The 22,226-nt window shown below is 41.3% G+C and overlaps 1 protein-coding gene across 1 annotated transcript in view; it reads left to right on the forward strand.

Moving 5' to 3' along the window:
- Htr4 (5-hydroxytryptamine receptor 4) overlaps positions 1 to 20,019 on the forward strand; it is a 204,860-nt gene extending 184,841 nt beyond the window's left edge. The window contains exon 7 of the mRNA XM_028890136.2: positions 18,355 to 20,019. Coding sequence (XP_028745969.1) covers positions 18,355 to 18,442 — 88 coding nt within the window. The 3' untranslated portion in view covers positions 18,443 to 20,019. The remainder of the gene's footprint in view (positions 1 to 18,354) is intronic.
- The last annotated feature ends 2,207 nt before the right edge of the window (positions 20,020 to 22,226 follow it).

The raw sequence follows: 22,226 nt of genomic DNA on the forward strand, positions 1-22,226 counted from the left end.
CCCAGTTCTTAGGCATATAACATCACAAAATAATGTCCACGACAGCTGTCAGCATCATGTTTGTCTGGGATCTGCCACAATTCTGTCTCAAATTGATAGGCTTGCACCTGTCTGTAATAAACATGTTTCAGCACACAAAAGGTAACACTGACCAGTTAACATCTGTTCCTGTGGTCGTTTAAAGTTTTCTATGACGTCTGGGCAGGGATAGGCCTAGGATTTGTGACTCTCTCCTGCTCAAACACTAAAACCACAAACGCCCTGAGTTTGTGGTATTGAGAAAATAAGATGTTGGATATTCAAGGGTTTATAGCATAATACCTTAAAATACAAATATCAATGGCAATCTCAACAGGTAAATTGCAGATTCGACTTGATGTGGTTTTAACATGACTGTCTTTTCACCCAAAACTCAAACAACCAGGGATATTAGGAAAACTACACTGTTAATTTGGGAAGGTTTACATGGTCTATAGGTAAGCTGTATACTTAAAATGTATAACTTTTGAAAATCTAAGCTTTTGTTATACTAGCATTTAAGTCTCATCTTAACATTTCTTCAAAATGTAATGGTAAATATAGCCCATATCGGTGTGTAGTTTTAAAAAGGTATTTATGAACATTATATCATCTTCCAAGTTTTCTTTTCATAAAGGAGTATTATTTTCCACAATATCTCTCAAATGCTTAGTCATATGACTGATTAATGTTATATCTAAGAAAAATGTATTAGGTGAATTTTCAAGAAAATATGCTGATGTAGTGATCCTCATCCAGTCCCCATAGACACCCCAGCCCTGTAGCGTGAGGACCATGTAGAATATCATGCATTTCCACCAGGGAATCATAACTCTAGAAGAAGAAATGCAGGTCAAATGCACAGAAAATATTTTTGGCAGAACAGTAGAAGAAAAATCCCCAAACATAAGGAAAAAAATTTCTAACAAGGTATAAGCAGCTTACAGCACACTGCATAGACAGGATCAACAAAGAAATACCTCATGGTATATAATGGTCAAAATACTAAATGTATAGAACAAATAAAAGGCATTGAAATCTGAAAAATATAAAATATATATATATAAAAGCCAAGTCACATATATATAGAGTCAGGCCCATCAAAATAACATCAAGAGAAACTTTTAAAGAAAGAGGGATTTAGACTGACATTCTACAAGTTCTGAAAGACTACAGATGCCAGTCCAGATTTTATATTTATCAAACTATAAGTTATTAACAAAGGGTAAAGGCAGGTTAAAGGAATCCATGACCACCAAGTCAGATCTAAAGAGGATACTGGAAGGAATACTTCAGACTGAAGTAAGAGATAAACATATCACCAAAACCTGATAGTGGAGAAAAATATCAACCTTCAGTCAGTGATTAAACAAAGGAAAACTAAGAAAACAAAGACCACAGAATCAACAAAATGGTATAAATCAACACACATCTTTCAATAATAACCTTGAACATCAATGTTACAACTTCCTAGTCAAAAGACACAGATTAATAGACTGGATTACAAAACAAGATCCATCTTTCTGCTACCTCCAAGAAAACCTCACTATTAAAGATAGAATTCACCTGAGAGTGAGATGATGCGCAAAGATATTCCTATCAAATCTAACCAGGAAAGAGGGGGCTGGAGAGATGGCTCAGCAGTTAAGAGCACTGGCTGCTCTTCCAGAGGTCCTTGGCTCAATTCCCAGCAACCACATGGTGGCTCACAACCACCCATAACAGGATATGATGCCCTCCTCTGGCATGCAAGTATACATGCAGAGCACTGATACATAAAATACAAACAAATTAAAATAAAAAAAGAACCAGGAAAGAGCAAGAGCTTCTATTCTAATATCTGATGAAACAGACTTTAAATAAAAATAAGAGATGTTACTTCATGTAGATCAAGGGAAAAAAATCTATCAAGAAGACATTAAAATCCTACACATATATGCAGCCAACTTCATTAAGCAAACGCTGCTGAAGCAAAGCAACAGATTATTCTAACCAACCCATTAATAGCAGGTGACTTCAATAATCCATCTTAACCAATGAACAGATCCTCCAGCCAAAATACAGAGAAATAGAGCTAACTGATGTCATAGGCAAAATGACCTATGAATCTCTATAGAACATTCCCTCAAAATGCTAGATAGTACACAATCTCAGAAGACCATGTATTGAATCTATAATAAAAACTAAAAAACTTACAAACCAAAACCAAACAACCAAACAAAAATCCCTAGACCTGATATATTTACTGCAGAATTCTACCAGATCTTTAAAGAAAGATTAAAGCCAATACTCCTCAAAGTCTTCTGTAAACTAGAAGAGGAAAGGTACAGATTCTTCTTTATGAAACCAGTGTTATACTGATATCTAAATCAGATCAAGACACAAACAAAAAAAGAAAATTATATACCAATCTCTGTGATGACATAGATGCAGAAATTGTTACTAAACTACTTGTAAGCCAAATTAAACAACAACAACAGTAAAACAAAACTAGTTCCCCCCTCCCCCGCAAAAAAGAAAACAATCCACCACTGATCAGTTCAGTTTCAACCCAGATATGCAAGGATGGTTCAGTGTAATTAATAAATATAATCTACTACATATACAGACTCAAGGACAGAAACCACATGATTATCTCATTAGATGCAAAAAAGGTCTCTGGCATTCAGCATCTGTCCATGATAGAATTCCTGGAGAAATTGCAGCTACAAGAAACATAGCTCAGGCTGGAGAGATGGCTCAGAGGTTAAGAGCACTGGCTGTTCTTCCAGAGGACCTGAGTTCAATTCCCAGCAACCACATGGTGGCTCACAACCATCTAGAATGTGATTTGGTGCTCTCTTCTGGTCTGAAGGGATATGTGCAAGCAGAAGCAGAACACACTGTATACATAATAAATAAATCTTTAAAAAAATTTAAAAAAAAAAAAGAAACATAGATCAACAAAATGAGGGCAGTCAACAAACCAACATCAGAAAAACTTGAAATATTTCTGTTAAAATGAAAAACAAGAAAAGGATGTCTACTCTTTCTATTCTTGTGTAATATAGTGCTCGAAGTCTCAGCTGTAGCAATGAGACAAGAGGAAATACAGAAGACATAAATAGGAATGGAAAAAGTCAAAGTATCTTTATTTGCAGATGGTATTATTATACTTATACAAAATTTTAGAGTTTCCCCCAGAAAACTCTTTCATCTGATGAACGAATTCAGCAAAGAATCAGGATGTAAAATTGACACACAAAAGTCAGCAGCTTTTTTTAAAATACTAACCAGAAGCATAGAAAGAAAGAAAGAAAAGACACAATCCCATTTATAATAGTCTCAAAAACATAAATAAAGTCTAAAAGATCTTTACAGTGAAAACTTCAGGACTTGAAGAAAGACCCTGAAGAAGACACAAGAAGGTAGAAAGACTGCTCATGATCATGTATTGGTAAGATTAATATTGTGAAAATGGCCATCCTAACAAAAATTCAATACAATCCCCATCAAATTTCTATTGCAGTTCTTCACAAATATTGAAAAAAAACAAATAAAATTTCATGTGGAAACACAAAAGACCCCTGGATATCCAAATAATCTTGGTCATTAAAAACACTGCTGAAAGTATTATCACCCTTGATTTCAAGTTATACTACAGAGCCACAGAAATCAAAACAGCATGGTACTGTCATAAAAATTAGACATATAGACCAGTGAAACAGAATTGAAGGTCTAAATACTAACCCAGGATTCTACAGCCACCTGGTTTTTAACAAACAGGCACCAAATACACATTGAAGAAAAGATAGCATTTTCACAAATGGTGATGGAAAACTGGATAGCTACATGTAAATGAAACTAGATCCTTATCTCTCACCCTGCACAAAATTTGACTCTAAATAGATCAAGAACCTCAAGGGAAAAGCAAATACCCTGGATTGGTTAAATTAGAAAGTTGGGAATATGCTTTAATTTATAGACACAAAAAAGACTTTCTGAGTAGGACTCCAATGGTACAGGAATTCAAACTGTCAATTGACAAATGGGATCTCATAAAACTTAAAAGCTTCTGTACAGTAAAGGACACCATCAATCAAGTAAAGAGGAAGTTTATAGGACCAGAAAAAAATTTGCCATCTGGACAGAGGGGTAATAGCTAGAATATAAAAAACAAACATACAAACAAAAAAACCAAACACCAAGAAAATAAATCACCCAATTAAAAAAACAGGCCATGGGACTAATCAGTTCTCAAAAGAGGAAACAAAAATGTCTAAGCAGTCTCTTTTGTTCAACATCCTTGGCCATAAGGGAAATGCAAATTAAAACTACTTTAAGAATTTTTTTTTAAAAAAAGACAATAAATGCTGGCATGATTGTGGAAAGGGGAAAACATATTCACTGTTGGTGGGATTTCAAACTGGTGGAGTCATTATGGAAATCAGTGTGAAAGCTCCTCAAAAACAAAACAAAACACTTGAAAATAAGCCTACCACATGATCCAGCTATACCATTTGAGCATATTCTCAAAGGTCTCTACGTCCTCCTAGAGACCCTTGCTCAGTGCTTCTCTATTTTAAAATTTACGGTTAAAAATTTTGCACGATTTTACTGGGAAAGTGTAGCAGTTTGGCGCCCAATATTTAAAATTTTTAATTGCTTAGGCTGGGCAAATAATATACATACATATCTTACTACCTAAGTTTTAAGTAATGTAATTAGAAATTCAAAGGATATCAAATAAACTTATGCTACATTTACATGTTCAAAATCCATTGCCAACTTCTATAAAGCTGGGCTGTTAAATACACAATACGGCATAACAATGTTGCACAATGATCATGCTTCCTTCCCTACTCTCCAATGGGAACAAGTGGGTGTTGATGTAGGTTAAACCAAGCATCTAACCTTTCTGTTTTTTTTCTTTTCTCTTTTTTCTCTCCCAACTTATGCTTGGCTCTTTCTCATCTGTGGCTGTTCATCTGTGTCAAGTTTCCCTCTGCTCTTCTGCAATAGACCTGTTCCCGTCTAACTCTGAGCGTGCTCTGCAAGGCTGTGTGAGTCTGTCTGGATCTGTCCATCCATTTCTTCATGTAAAACACAACCCATCTGTGTTCATCCTCTGGCCTCTCTCAAGAAGAGGGAGGCCTGCTAAGCCCAAGATGCCTCCTGCACCTTGATAGCTATTAACCTGAAGGCCAAGGTTCATGTAGTATGAAAAGTTTGTTTTTCATCTATTAACTTCTCAATGGAGTTTTTTGTTTCTTTATTTCGCAAACCTTATGGAAAACATACATTGTGGCGGAGCTGAGCTCCAATATAACCATAGTCCTTGGATGTTTTCTTATCTAGATTACCTCTCATACCAACTCATTTTTTTATCACCTTGACTGTAATGGGGCCCTCCCTATGTTCCTCAACAAATCATTGTGACTAAATCAAGGTGATGTTTCGAGATGTTTTAGGTATACGTTGGCATTATGGAACATTTTTATTTTCACATAAAATACTGAAAGGTACAGAAATTTCATATATGCCATCTGCCACTGTCAATATCCCTCACATTGGCGGTGTACAGCCTGGGTTTGGACAAGTGTATAATGATGTGTATCTACCACTGTGGCATTTTATAGAATTATTTCATCACTGTACTAAAATCCCTGTGCTCTGCCTTTCAGCTCTTACTTTGAGCTTTACACCTGGCAGACCCAGATCTTTCTATGTCCATACTTTTTCATTTCCCAGAATTTCATGGAGTTAGAATAACCCCCTACCCCATAAAGATGGGCTTCTTTAACTTAGTAATTCATATTAAAATTCTTTTCATATGCTTTATGACTTGATAGCTTATTCTTCTACCTCTGAATAATATTCCAATGTCAGATGTGCTACATTTTTGTTTACTCTCTGACTTAAGGATAGCTAAGGTAACTTAAAGCTTTAACAATTTCAAGCAAATCTGATATAAATACCTATATATTTCTGCAAATACATACAGATTTCTGCAAATTTTAATATAATAGCTTACGAGCTTCAGAACTTTTCATATTCTTACATACTTGACATTATCACATCATCTGCAAGGACAGTTATTTTTTATTCTTTATCTGTATAACCTTTATTCCCTCTTGTCATATTGCATTTCCCAAAACTTCCAGCACAGTGTTGAAAAGTAACAGAAAGAGTATATGCTAGTATCATTTCTGATCTTAGCAGGAAAACACTGGTTGAATGTGTTTATGGATGTTCTTTGTCAAATTGAGGAAGTTCCCTTTATTCCTAGTTTACTGAAAACATTTACTTAGAATGGGTATTGAATTATGTCAAATGCCCTTTGTATATTATTAACATGATCATCTGCTTTTTCTTGTTTAGTCTGTTGATGTGTTAGACTATACCAACTTTACTTATTTTTGCTTCATGCTGAAGATTGGACTCGGGGTCTTATTCATTCCAGGCAAAGCATTCTACCCCTGATCCATGTCCCCAGCCTAATTGAATTTTCAAGCTAAATGTCCCTTGCACACCCTAAGTAAATAAATGTGGGGGCTATACAAGTTCTTTTTGTACATTGCTAGGTTTTATTTAAGACTTTGTTGAGGATTGTTGCATCTGTGTTCATGAATGATGGCTATGTTCTCAATAAGGTTTGTACACTAAAGGTCACGTGCTGGGAGCTTGGTCCTCAATATAATAGTATTGGAAGGGAATGGATAAAGTGGGACCTAAATTGGGGGAATAGGTAAGGCACCGTCCTCAAAAAGGGTTGACTACTACTTACAGGGGATATGTCAGATCCCCTGTCACCGTTTCATTCCCAGGAGAACCAATTGTTATAAATTGGTTTCAGCTTTCATGGCTGCTCTTCCTCCACCTTTTCTCACACAGTTATTTCACATACCCTACTCACCTTGTAGTGATGGAGGCCTGGGGTGGGCAGTGGCTTCCTCAATACCAGTATCATGGAATCTGGACTTTCTAGCTACTGGGAACATAAGTCAATTCCATAGTTTTCGAGGTCAACCCACTCTCAAATATTTTCTTAGAGCAAAGCAAAGTGGATGAAGACATTTTCTTTTGGCTATGTCTTTGGTCCTGGTATTAAAGTAATGCTGCCCTCCTGAAGAGGCTCATTCATGAGGTCGTCTCTCTGTTTCTGTCTTTGGATGGATACTGTAGATAAATAATACAATTTCCTTTCTTCACTGTTTGATTGAACCAACTAGTCAACACTTCTGAGCTTGTACCACTGTTTCAGAAGGTTATGAGTTAGTAGATCTCATTAATAGATACAGGCCTGGTCTGTTAAGTTAGATACATGTGAAGTATTTCATATCAATTTCTTTTCTGTAAGTTTTGGTCTATTATGTATTTCAAATAGTCTTTTTAATGTTGATTATCAAGTTTGTGGGCATTGAGTGTTTGATTATCCTTTCAACATCTATGGGGTCTGGAGTGATGTGCATCTCTTTAATGTTTGATGTAGTTGTTTGTGTTCTGTTTCTTACAATGATGTTTAGTTTATCACTTTTTATTCACCTTTTCAAAACACTGACTTTTGGTTTTATTCAATTTTCTCTGTTGATCTCTTATTCTCAGTTTCATTGAATTGGGCTTTGACATTTCGTATGTTATACTTACATTGGATTTAGTTGTTTTACACATATATAACTTAAATTTGTGTTCTATATATGAAAGAAATGAGGTATCTGTCTTTTTGAGGCTGACTTGTTTAGATTAACATAATATTTCTGTCTCCATTTTTCTGTAAATTTCTCCATTTTTCTGTAAATTTCACTTTTATAACTGTAAAATTACAGTGTGTGTGTGTGTGTGTGTGTGTGTGTGTGTGTGTGTGGTATTTTATTCCTCTGTTGATTAGGAATCTAAGCAGGTCCCATTCCTTAGCTATCATACCTATGCAGCAATACACATGGATATTCCAGTATCTCTACCACATGCTGACTTAGATTTCTTGGGCTTTCTTTGTGTATACACCCAGGACTGGAATATCTGGGCCATATGGTAATTCTGTTTTCTTGCAGTTTCTAAGGAACTCTCTAATAACTTCCATAGTGGCTGCACAATTCTACACTCACAGCAGTCGTGGATGATAGTTTCTCTTTCTCCACATCTTCACTAGTGTTTGTTATTTGTTTACTTGATAACCATCATTCATGTTGAAGTGACATGGAATCTCAAAGCACTTTTAATTTCCAGTTCCCTGATAGCTAAAGATGTTAAACATCTTTTCGAGTGTTTATAGATCACATAGTTTCTTTTTTTCCGAGAGATGCCTAAGGATTCATCAACCCATTTGCTGGCTGGATAATTTGGGGGTATCAGTGTTTAATCGTTGTGGTTCTTTATAGCAACATCTTGCTTAATGTGTAGCCAGTGATGAATTTTTCCCCATTTTATGGTCTGTCTCTTGACTCTGGGAATTGTTTGTTTCCTATGCACTGCATCATAATTTCACATAACCCAACTTTTCTGGTTTCTTGGATTATTTCCTGTGCTATTAGAGTCAGAAAGTGTTTGTCTACAGTCCATCATTTGGGAGACTGTACTTCTGGAAAGTGAACTTCACAAGCATTTCTCAGCCCTCCCTAAATATTTTCCGTGGAACTAATGGCTGGAACTGACCGAAGTCGGGCATCCCATGCGCTATCAGTCAGGCTCGATTTTTCCTCATGGTCAACCTTGTTCAAATAACAACAAAAACCCAAACAAACAAACAAACCAAGAAAACAAATAAAAATGCATTTGAGCTCTCTTTCTCTCCTTTTTGAAATTCATTTTACATATCAACTACAGATCCCCTCTCATCCCCCCACCCCATCTCTTCCCCTTTCTGAAATAGAGTAAGATTTTTCTATCTTACTGTGAGAACCTGGCCAAATCTCTAGGAAGTAAAACTCACAAAACTGTGGCAGCCCCCACTGCTGAGTCTCCTGGAGTTTTTCTCTCAGATGACACTCTGAGCCTCCATCAATCTGGTGACTATAGTCAGGCCTTCCCACCCATGATGTGTCCTTGGAGGATGCTTTTCCTGTACGTTCTACACCTCTGTCTTATGCATTTGGGGTTTGGCCCAGTGACCTCAGTTCAGTTATATGTCTAGGAAGAGTTGAGAGTCCTATTGTGTATTTATTTAAATTTGTGAAACTTTTCATTTGTTAGAATAGAGCCTCAACATGGAAGCTGGGTAGAACATTTTTCCCCCAATTTTATAAACACTGTTTTTTTTTTCTTAATTTAAAACAACTTTATATCCATAGAAGATACAAATAGTTTAGAAAGTTGTCTTCCTTTGGTCCATTGCCTCCTAAGTTAACATTTCATATAAACGTGGTACATTTATCAAAACTAGATAATTGACCAGTACTTTTTTTTTCTTTTGGTTATTCAAGACACAATTTCTCTGTGTAGCTCTGATTGTCCTGGAACTCACTCTGTAGACTAGGCTGGACTCGAACTCACAGAGATACTCCTGTCTCCACCTCCTGAATGCTGGGATAAAAGGCATGTGCCACCACTACATGGCTTGACCAGTACTTTCAATGGCACTCTAGACTTTATTTTTATTTACCTAGTACTAAATCAGTTTGAAAACAACTTTGTTCTAAGTAGTCGTTTTACATTTCAGTTAAATTATCATATTCTAAAATAATGGCCTAGGGAGATATTTGAAATGTTTTTCTGAAATGTGCTAATTGGCCCGAGTTGGTTTACTGTTGGCTTGAAGTTTATATTTTTGTCACATCGGCCATTATTTCATGCAGTCAACGCAGCGACTTCCACCACTGCACACCCCCTTCCCGAGGAGAGTCTTCACTCTCTGTTATGGTGTGTTAAGGATTTCTAAAGGAGCATGCAAACCAAGCCTATGTACTTCCAGAGGGGAAAAGCTGAGGAAGGCAGGAAAATTCTACAACTTTTTGAGAACTACTCTGATTGTCCAGTCGGTTCTAGTTTCTGGATAGCAGAAATCACTAATTGTTGGTTTTTGTTGTTGTTTTTCAGGACTGGGGGTTGACACTAGAGCCTTCTTCAAGCTAGGCAAGACTCTACCACTCAGTTACATCCCAGATAACTCACCTTTGTCTATAGGGATCATAGGTAGTAAATGATGGGTAGAAATCTACAGAACACACTCCCCAGAATTTCTTTTAGAAGTTTTCCAAAGGCATATCCTACAAATATGGAATAGGTTGATTCTTGGTGCTAAGAAGATTTTCCAGTTTCTTTTCAGAGAAAGGCCAAAACCCAGAAATAGCACATCCGAAAGTATTTCTGAAGGAGACAGGCATGAAAATAGATTGTTCTACCCAGCCCCAACCCAGAACCACACAGAACTGCCCATAGAGGAACTGATGCAGATGCTCCAGATGTGGAACTGTGGGGATGGTGCAGCACCTAAAGCCTGGGGGAGGACCAGTAGGACTAATTGCCACTACCCTTTGTAACCAGTTAAAATGCCAGGCAATGCTATTATGCATCTAGTAAATATTTCCATAGATTCTAAGAGTTTTCATACTTCACGAGGTATCAAGAGCTGTATACTAAATGTTGAGAATGAGGTTGGGGCACGCTATTAAATGCAAAGTGGTCTGAATTCCAGAAGGCCTACATCTAACTCTTGGCTCTGTGGCTCATTGATTAATCAATTGGGTGACCTTTGGTACATCTTTCCCTCCTCGAGTTGAAGTCTTCAAAATGTGGACATTTAAAAATATCCCTGACATTATGGTCAATATAAGAAATGCAATATAGAGAGAATTTAGTGCAGGGTCAAGGGAAGAGTGGATGCGGGTTATCTCTTAGGACATGATGAGATGTTTATTCCATCCCTCAAGAACCTCAGGAGGCCATGTATATACTGGAATAAACATCCAATAATGCAGATAAAGCAGATAAGATAAAGCAGACAGGAAATGGTGAGGAAGAGTGACTGAGATGTGAGGCTCAACGTCCAGCAAGAGCACGAAGAGCCTTCAAAGCTGGACTGAGGCTGGATGGAATGCTTAGGTGATGGACAGTGAACTGAGCAGTAGCTGCCTTGGGAAGGGAGGGGGGCTGACATCAGAAGCTCAGACCAGTCTCTTGAAAGACAAGGACATGAGCAATAAGATCAGCAGAGGTGATGACAGAGAAAAGAACTTTCACAGGACGATGCGGCCAGATGCCGTCATTGGTTCCAGGAAGGGGCTGAGTTGAGTGTCTAAGGTGAATCTGAGTTTATAGAGTGGACACATCAGCACTCCCAGCCTCATTGTAGAGGGTGCTCTTGGGACACTCACATCTCCTTACCTGAAGCCTGTGCTCTGTGAAAGTCCTTGCTTCCATGTCTTTTTTCCTGCCTGCTCCTGGGTCTAGAGTGCCCCCACTGTTTCAACGGCAAATCATTATCAGGACCTATAGATTTTTTTTCTCACTGCATATCCAGAATGAGAATTCTTCCTAACCCTCTACGATAGCCACTCTACATCTCTTGAGCCACAGACTGGTCTGGGGACAGTTCAAAATCACCTGTGTTGGGTAAAATAATGTCATCCAATGAGGTCCACATCCTGTTCCCCAGTGCCTGTGAATATGTTTTATCATGTGACAAGAGGCTGATTATGACATGTTTGAGCTCTGTGTTGTCTTGAGATGGGCAAGGTTCTCAAGACAGTGTGGATGAACTCACTAGGTACAAGTTTTCTTAGTACCAGGCTCTGCTAACTCCCCATGGGAGGCCTTATCTTCTTACAGGAGGGAAGAATGATATCTGTCATTGGTATGTAAAATGAATAAAAAATTTCTTAATAAAAATAAAAGAAAAGGGGCAAGGTGACCCAACCAGAGAAGGAGCGCATAAAAATTAACAAATTAGAAAAGTGGCACTGTAAGCCCAGGAATGTGGGCAGCTTCTGGAAGATGGAAATGTCAAGGAATGAATTATTTCAAAGAGCCTTCTGAAAGGAGGCAGATCTGCCGACACCTTCTTTTTAGCCCCATTAAGACCCATTTTGGATTGATGAGCTCTAGAACTGTAAGACTTTACGTTTATATTATTTGAAGCGTCTGTGTTTGGGGTAATTTGTTACAGCCGCAACAGAAAGCTAATAGAGCTCCCAATGTGCTATTGTGTCCCAGTCCAGCCTCCCTTATCCCACAGCCTAATTATCCTACAAGACATGAGGTCCTCCTCTCTACTTACACCCTGGTCTGTCTCCTGATTGCTCTTAGAATGAGGACGACGGTCGTTAGCATCGTGGGACGATGCCAACAGCACACCCTCAGTCAATGAATGCCCCTCCCCTGCTCCATCACTGTGGGGTTTGCCACTTGCTGTTGTTTGGATCTGCATTCTCTTCCCCTTGGCCTGGTGACCCCTTAACCCCACCTCCACCCCTTCAGTTTTCATCTCCTGCCACGTTCTCGGCCACACTGCCCTGGTGCACTAACTGGGTTCATATCCTCCTCCTGTGTTCTCAGCACCCCCAGTTACTCCCTACCCCTAATGCTTCACACGTTTACAAATTTCCACCTGTTGGCGGGTCTCACGGGATCCTGGGAGCTCTGCTGGGCAACAGCTGTACCAGTTCTCCACTCCAGGTTCTTCCAGGCCTGGCACGGGGCCTGAGCCACAGCAGGTGTGCATGTTAAAATGATGAGTAGCTGGATTCATACTTGCCTAGCATTTGGAAATCTTGTTCCTTCATAAACACTGGGGAAAAAAAAAAATACCCCGCTTGCCCCCGAGGCATCTCGGATACCAAGTGACAGGGCTCCAATCTGCTTGAGGGTTTGATCTATATAGATGGAGCTGCCTCTTATTTTGCCAGCATCTTCAGTGAGAGCGAGCAAGTGGTGTTGCCCAGAGGAGGCCTGAGGCCCTATGTTCTAAAGTCTATGCAGTTCCCAGTGATGCCAGCTCTAGGCAGGGAGACGCGGCACTGATATGCTATTAATTATTGCTCTTTCCAGGCTGCTCCAAGTTTGATACTAATTGCTGAGTGAACAAATTGGAGATTCAGGTAATCACCAGACTTAATGTGGCTCCTGTCATGCTTGAATTAATTAAATCAAAGCAGACAGCTGCTTCTGTGTTGCTTGAGAAACAGCAGTGACTTCTCCCAGGTCATGAAACTTATCAGATACAACCACTCTCTCACAGGGTTGGACCTGGTGGTTCAGCCTGGTGGTTAGATCTCACAGCAGAGCTTGGAGGCCTTGGTCATGCTGAGGGATGAAGACCCCTCCCTCAGTGTGCTCCTGTAGCTGTTGTGACATCTTGAAGGTTTCTTTCATCCATGTGATTAGTTTACAGCAGGCATCAGGCAAACACGCATTAATTACTAAGGAATGGATTCTGCACTAAACCAGGAATTAAGTACTGAGGTCAAGAGGTTCAAGCCCTGCCCTTAGATATCTTATAAGCAGGATATCATTGTTACTTATTATTCAGTATCTGGCTGTTATTAATAAGAGCTTGATAGGAATTATGTCATTTAATGGCTGTAACTCTCCAGGAAACTTGCAACAATTCACACAGCAAGGAAGAGGCACAATCAGGATTTGGACCGAAGCATTCTGCCCCAAGAATTCTTAACTATCCCACACATATCAACTTCTTCTTTTTTATTTATAATTCATTTATTCTTATTTTATGTACATTGGTGTTTTGCCTGCATGCATGTCTGTGTGATCTGTGTGAGGGTGTCAGATCTTGGAGTTACAGACAGTTGTGAGCTGCCACGTGGGTGCTAGGAATTGAACCCGGGTCCTCTGGAAGAGCAGTTAGTGTTCTTAACCACTGAGCTATCTTTCCAGTCCCATATATCAACTTCTTAACTACCCCATATCCTACTTGAACCTTAGGAAAGCCACATTTCCTGAGCTCGGTTTTCTTTACCAGTGAAGATTCTCCCATCCGGGATGTGCCCAGCATCTTGAAAGATGTTAATTGGACTCTTAATTCAAAAGTTTCAGATACACAGGAATAGCTTACTTGGTCAGCTCACACACAACTAGTAGGTGGCAGGTTTCTTTTTCTCTCAATACTTGTTAAATTTGAGGATGTATGGATGTTCACAAGTATGTCTGCAGGCAGCTACCATTTGGGCCCTCTATTTAGAGAAACACTGTAGAAACGTCATGGACTCTGTGACATCCTTATGGATCTATACACAAATAGGATTCTTGAATTCAGGCAGGGTGATTGTTTGCAGGGTAGCCATTCAAAGTGTTGTAAATGTGTTCATACTGTTTCCTTTCCATCAAAATGAAAACTCCTAAATTAAAAAGGTGTAAATCACAGAGACTTGGGAATTTGCAAGCCAGGACCTCTATAGGCTAAAATGCATAGGAGACCTTGTTCCTGGTTGGCCAAGGAAGCTAACTCTCCTCCCTTCTCTCAGTGCTTATAACCCACCATAGTCTGGTAAGGCAGCTGTATTAAGTTGTTCATATCTCCACAGTTAGGGATGGGGGTTCATGAACCTATTTCCACTTCATGACACAACTATTGTTGGTTGTTTTTGCTCTTTTAAGGGGCCTGCCACCCAGCTCCCAAATAAATCACACATGGAGGCTTATTCTTAATTATGATTGCCCATCCTTAGCTTGGCTTATTTCTTGCCAACTTTCCTTAACTTAAATTATCCCATCTACCTTTTGCTTCTGGGATTTTCCTGTTCTCTTACTTCTATAAATCTTACTCCATAGCTTGCTGTGTAGTTGGGTGAATGGCCCCTGGAGTCCTCCTTCTTCTCTGGCTACTTCCTACTTCCTCCTTTCTCCTTCTCCTCTCCTCCTGGATTTCTCCTTTTATTCATCCTCTCTGCCTGCCAGCCCTACCTATCTCTTTCTCCTGCCTTGCTATTGGCCATTCAGCTCTTTATTAGACCATCAGGTGTGTTAGACAGGCACAGTAACACAGCTTCACAGAGTTAAACAAATGCAACATAAACAAAAGTAACACATCTTAAAATAATATTCCCCAACACATGACTTTTCACATGATCAAAATACTGGTTCTCCTTCTCATCAGGACATGTTTTTTATATGAGCTCCATAGAGGAAGTGCCATTTATTGCCAATGTGAATGTTTTATTACTGTAGAGCTTGGCAGAATTTGGGACTGTGCTTTGGGTTTAGTGCAGGGGGCATTGCACACACTGTGACAGCCAGATCAGTAGCTCTGAGCTTCAGTCTTTTCATCTGTGAAATAAATCTGAGTAGCCAACACTTACAATTGGGAAAAATAATTATAAAAATGAAGTCAGTTATGTCATGACTAAAAATGGTCCCTGTCACCTTCATCCTTCAATAAATTGAGCTGTAGATGATTTCTTCTTATTACTATTAGGTTTTTCTTTTTCTGCACATGAATCTATGTCAGGGAGATCCTTATGCCTTGGGTAGCAGCACAGCCCAGTTTTCAGGACTGCTTGGTTCTGAGCTATGGGCAGGTTAGCCCAGTAAGCAATGTTGCTCAGGAGCTAGGCCAACAGGTGTAGGTCTGACATGAGTCTAGTCCAGGCCCATGTCTTACTTACCATTCATCTCTGGATCCTCTCTCAGCATCTCTGGACCTCACTTTTCTTCTGTGTATAGCTTTGGTCTTTTTGGTTGCCTGGCATGACCTGCCAAGCTGCAGTGATTGTGAAAGGAACAGGTAGGCAGTGTCCTTACAGGAGTGTGTGCTCGCAAAGCAGGGAGAGAAAATAAGGAATCTTCTAGGCCTTGGGGTCTTCTAGGTGTTCCCAACCAAAAAATAAATAAATAAAAGAAGAAAATACTTTAGCAGTTCAGAGCTCTGCCTGTATGATCATCAACACAACTCACTCTTCACTCTAGGAGCCATGGAGAAGATAGATCTGGAACAGCGTAAGCTGTGCATGTTGAGCCTCTGAAACAGGCCACTCCTGTGCTTGCTCTGTGCTTCCTTCTCTGTGCAGTGGTACTGTGAGGAATACTTCGTGCCCTCGGCTGCACAAGAGAAAGGAAAGGCATAGCGAGGTGGAACAATTCACCAACTATCACATCGTCAGTGACTGGCAGAGCCGGATGGGATGCCAAGTCTGTCAGGATCCACTGGAAGGTCTTAGTCAGCCTGTTGCACAGCACAGTATTCTAGATAATGAGAGGCACAAACACAGGGCGGCCTGAGCGAAGCTTCAAGGGTAAATCTCATAAAGTGGAAAATAACGTACGACCGAGGGCGATGACTTTCTATGGAGAATCTGAATGCTTATTGTTGCCTGGGCCATAGCACCAACTTTCTTCTCTCCCCCGAGTCACTGATGGAAAACATCAGTCATCTCGCTCTCTTGCCCACCCCCTTTTTATCAGTTGTCATGAGCTGTATGATGGCATTTCAGTTACCGATGAGTCATATATGACACAGTACTCCCACAGATTTGACTGAAACTGGAAAATTCTCGTTTCCTGATGACCTTGTATTTCCTGTGTGCGATAGTGTTCACTGCATTCTACACAGGATTTTAGCCTAGTCAATGGCTGTATCACAGAACTTGGAGTGTAGTGGGATACACTCTCTAGCTTAAATGGATGCCCTCTATGATGTTTGTACAATGATTGCACCGCTTAATGTTACATTTTCCAGGATGCATTCTTGTCATTAAGCAAAGTATGACTATCCTCTCAACAGAGCATCCAGCCAGAGGAAGCTTATTTCAAGGTCATTCGGACCATTGCTTTGCTCAAACTCCTCCTGGGCAGTAAAAAGCCAAAGAATACCATAGGGATCTTCAAGATTGCCTCATGCCAACATTGGTCCTGGATATCTTGCAGATATCTACTCCTTCCACTTCTCCTATTCTTTCTGTTCCCTTGTCCCACCCCTGCCCTAATCCTTGCTATTCTTCCAAATTCCAGCCAAGATCTAGCTTAGGAACATTTGCATAAATCTGCACAACAGCAGGCTCTGAATACTGCAGGGCATGGCGTTGTAGCACAATAGTGAGTACATTTGCTGTGGATGATTAATTGATAAATAAAACACTGATTGTCCAGTAGCCAGGCAGAAAGTATAGGTGGGACTAGCAGAGAGGAGAATTAAGAGAACAGGAAGGTAGAGGAGACACCAGCCTGCCGTCCAGGGAGCATCATGTAGAGGCAGCAGATAAAGCCATGGGACACGTGGTGACATACAGATTAACAGAAATGTGCTGAGTGTAAGAGTAAGAGCTAGACAATGGTAGGCCTGAGCTAATGGCCAAACAGTTTAAATAATATAAGCGTTTGCATGTTTATTTTATAAGTGGGCTACTGGACTGCTGGGGCTTGGCAGGACCGGAGAGAAAAACTCTAGCTACATACATGGGAGGAATGCTCAGCTGATTGTAGTCTACTATAGGACCACTGACACCATATGTGTGGCTGCCTCCTCTACCTGAAATGGCTCCCTTCCAGTAGTTGCTAAAATTACTTCCCAGTGGGAGACATAGCAATGTCTACCTCTTCTCCTAAGGTCCCAATGACAAACTGAGGCAGAATTCTACCAGAGTTCATTCTGGGGAACCAATGAATATATTGGATTTCCTTACAGAGCATAGGTGAGGAGTTACTTACAGGAGTGTGGGCAAGTGTCCCCCAACTGGCCACAACTGGAGGTCTTTGCCCAGCAGGCATGAGGGCTTCCCCATGACCACAAAAATGCAGTATACATATATACAAAACACACACACACACACACACACACACACACACACACACACACACACACACACTAGTTCCTCCTCCAGACTATGGGCAGAGTTGTCCGTTGGTATGGAGGCAGTTGGATACTCAGGAGGTGGTGTAAGTTATAAACAATCCCACATGGGATGATTTTTTTTCCAAAGGGGGCACAAATGAATGGCAGTTGCTTGCTGTGGAGGACAGTCACTCACAACACCGGCTGTATCCATCTTCCTTCCTCTATCTAGGTCACAGGGTGTAGTCTGGAATTAGAAACCACAGTAGAAAGTTGAACAGCATGTTAGTGCGTCACCAGAAAGCTACTGGAAGGGCTTATTCACGTCCAGTTTGGAGTTGTTCTGACAAGTGCACAGGAACTGCTTTGGAAAAAGGAATCTGGGTTCTCGCCCCAGCTCTGTCGTTCACTCTCTGTACCCTAGCCTGGTTCCCCAAAGATGCAATTTTCCCACCTTTAACTTAGACAATCTAGGTGAGTCCTTTGCTTTATCTTCTCTGTGAAGTTCCATCCCATTCCACTCCCACCTCTCTATGCCCTCAAATACATTCAAGAAAGGGGAGTAGAGAATAGACAGAGTGCTTCTGAAGCCTTTGAAGGATGCCTGTTGAATTCTCATGCCTTCTTTTCTTCCTCCTTAGGTATACAGTTTTGCACAGTGGGCATCACCAGGAACTGGAGAAATTGCCCATACACAATGACCCAGAGTCCCTGGAATCATGCTTTTAATTGAAGACCTGGCTTGCCATTTAGCCATTCATTCCCATTCATGTCTGCATGAACAGGACACCCTGGAAACACTCCTGACCCTGGTCATCACCAGTGAAGCTTGAAGTATGAGGCACCAGGGCCCAGTGAAGGTACACAGAAGACGGTGTTCAGTGGAACCTGGACCCAGCACATCAAAGATTTCAGAATTGTGTGGGGACTTCAGATATCATCAGACCCAGCGTCCTACCCAGAGCCCAAGTGTCACCACTCATTGCCTACTGACACAAGGTCGGTCTCTGCTCACACCTCTCCAGGGACAGGAGCTCACTACCTCTGAACACAGCCCCTTCTGTGGTGGGAATGAGCTAATTGTGTGGAAGTTCTGTCGTTCATCAGCACCCAAGTCTGTGGTTGCTCTAGCCTCTGTCAGGGCAGCGATGTTGGTCTCCTCTTCCTCTCAGAAAGCCTTAGACATTGGAAGAAAATGACCTGCCACCTGCCCACCCCTCTCAGTCTTCTCTCTCAATGGAGCATCTCCAGTTTCCTCTTCGCTCTGGCCATCTTCTGGACATGCTTTGGTGGGCTCCGGATGTCTGTCTAGAAGCTCTCAAGTACTGACATGGAAGGCGTCAGGAATTTTAGCTTACAGCCATGAACATTTTCGTTTCCTTCCTTCCCTCTTTCCCTCCTTCCCTCCCTTCCTTCTTTCCTTCCTTCCTTTTTTCTTTCTTGATCAAAGCATACTACTTGAGGTATCAGTTCCCCCTTGAGGATAAATTTTAAAGATTCTGCTTAGGTTTTGCCTTTGGACCCATTACTAAGAGACCTCTATACAGTTAGTTGTGTGTGTGTGTGTGTGTGTGTGTGTGTGTGTTTGTGTGTGTGTTCACACGTGCATGCATGTGTGTGTAAAGTTGCCATTTTCCCACTGGCATACTAGTGATTGCTTCCCCTCCAGGACAGTGGACTGGGACCCTGATTGCTATGAACGTTGACAGAGAACAGTCTCACAACTCAAGAATTCAGGAGTGGAAGTCGGGGAGGAGCTAGAGAAATGGCTCGGTGTTTAAGGGAAGCACACTTGTTGCTCGGGCAGAAGACCCAGGTTTGGCTCCCAGCATCCACGTGGTGGCTCACAACCATTTGTTACTCCAGTTCCAAGGGATCCGGCACCACTTCTGACTGCCACAGGCTCCTGCACACACACGGTGCACATACACACACACTTAGGCACACACACACATACACACTCACAGACTAAAATAAAATAAAATAAAACGTTAAGGAGGGAAACTGACTTGCTCCCACGGAGACTGCCTTTTAAGGATGAGCAGGGTCCTGTGTTGAACAAGCCAATGGTCTAGTCCTAGGCCATTTTCTGTTTTGAGCAGAGAACAAATCCATCTTTCTGTACTGGGAACTGTCATTATTGAACCCTGCCTTGAAGCTACTATGGTTCCATTTTACACACATTTTTGTAGAGTGTCGTTTGTTCCAAACCCCAAGATATGTTTTCTCTCCTATGCTAAAGCTGTCACCACCTTCTTTGTCTTGGGTGAGAGAGAGAGAGAGAGAGAGAGAGAGGGAGAGGGAGAGGGAGAGGGAGAGGAGAGAGAGAGAGAGAGAGAGAGAGAGAGAGAGAGAGAGAGAGAGAGAGAGAGAGACTTGAGACTCACAAGCATTTTCTTTTTTTCTGTTGACAAAGACCAGTTCAGTTCACTGCTGTGAAACAGAGGGAGCAGGAAAGCAGGACATGGCCCAGCATCCCTGCCCTGTTTTAACTCCTCATCTTTCTCCTTCTTCTCTCTCCTGCTCTTCCACCCTCCTCCCTTCTTCTCCCTCTTATGCTTTTTTGAGACAGGGTTTTTCATAGCCCAGGCTGGCCTCAAACTCACTGTGTAGCTGAGGCTGAACTGAGCTCCTGATCCTCCTACCTCCATCTTCCAAGTGTTGGGGCCACAGGCTTGAGTCACCCTACAAGTTTCCCTTACCTTTCTACTCCCTGCGTCGTTCCTTCTTCTCCTCTGATGACAGGTCACACTGGCCTCTTTGTCCCTGTTTAATCTCTGAAGGAAGAACTCACTGGCCATCCTCCTTTTCCCCATCTTCAGATACGGTGAGAAGGAATGATCATCCCCCACAAAGGAATGAAGTGACCAACCGTCTAGGTTTAACATTGAAAGTCTCATATCCCAAGGCAGTCCGCAGCCCTTGGCAAATTAAGGACTCACCATACTTACGGGACCCTTCTCTATTGAAAACCAGTAAACTCCTTGGATCTGAGTCCCTTTCTGTCTTTTCATGAAAAACTCAAGAAAGGGGCTAGGGACAAGAAGACATGGTGATAAGCCAAATACAAATCCATGAGACAAGAGTGGATTCATTCTATCTGGAGAGCTGCTACACAGCATTAGTTCCACCCATGGCTTCCAGGAATCCAGACAACACAGCTTGAGTGTGGAAGATACACAGCAGTCCCGGCTTCAAGGAGACCTAAACTTCTTCCTAAGAAGCTCCTCTGTCAGGAAGCCTGCTGTGTTAAGATGAGATGTTACTAGGGAAGAGGAGGCTGTGGTCCAGCTAATCTGGCCAGATGAACACTGGCAACCACTTGGATGCTTAATGAAGTCTGTTTCCATGCCAGGGATAAAGGATTCACTGTGCTTTCTCTCCATTTGACTTTGCAGTCCATAGGAATGCCCAGTTCTGAGGATCCCACCTCATCTTGCTGGAAGCCAGAATGATCCAAGGCTCAGAGGTCCCAATGAAAGAAAAAAGGGAATGCTAGTTCTTTGCCCTTGCCGAGGGGCAGACTTGGCAAGGGCCAGTCTTGGCCTGGGCATCAAAGGATTAAGGTTTCAGTTCCTGGGAACCCAGCTTTCCCCTCTGAAGGGCTGTGGTTATCAGTCCTAAGGCAGCTGTGTCTGAGATATCCTGTGTTCTCTTGCCAACATTGTCTGATTTAGCTTTCTGCTGACCTTGGCCATTCTCCCTCAGCAAATAGGATATATAAAATGCTCTACTTCTTAATAAGCTTGCTCGGCATAAGACGTAGCTTGTGCAAGACCTGTCAACCCCAGCTTCCTACCTCCTCCTCTGGCCATCCCTCTTAGAATGCTGGAACTGAAGAACAACTGCTGGTCCAGGTCACGAACACTTTCCATTAGCAACTAGAGAGTAAAAGAAATAAAAACCTACAAGGTATTGGTTAAAACAAACTAACAAAGCCAACTCGGAGATTTCAGCTTCGCCACTCACTAACATTTCCACTTCCTGCTGTCAACTTGCTCTGTCCTGAAACAAAGAACCATCTGGGAAATGGGGTAGGGTAGGGCATTGTGGGTAGGTGACAGAGGAGACTCACTGAGATGCCAGAGAATAGAGACAACCAAATCATCTGTAATACAGTCTTCAAGTGAGGAGAAAGTGTCTTCTTGGTGCTGTGCAATCTAGCTATTTCTCTTTGGTATTTTGGCTCTCTTAGGTGAGAGATGGAAAGTGCTTTTCTTTTCCTCTATTACTTCGATTGGCTGTGGTCAAAATCTGCCCCAAAATACAGGGTGGTCTAGGAGGAAATCAAAAATCAGTGCATTTGCCCCTTTTGGCCAAAAGTGTCCTCTTTGCACACAGTCTAGAAAACTAAGTATTGATTTGAATGTGAACAATGCAGGGATGAACTTGAAGAGCTGGGTTCAAGGCTCACTCTTGCTCTGGCCCTGAGCAGAACTTGCCTCACTCTATTCTTCTACAAAATGCAGATGGTCACTGAGCTGGCTGGATCTGTGTGACTGTTCCAACATGG

This window comes from Peromyscus leucopus, chromosome 19, assembly GCF_004664715.2.
Source record: "Peromyscus leucopus breed LL Stock chromosome 19, UCI_PerLeu_2.1, whole genome shotgun sequence".
Lineage (NCBI taxonomy): Eukaryota > Metazoa > Chordata > Mammalia > Rodentia > Cricetidae > Peromyscus > Peromyscus leucopus.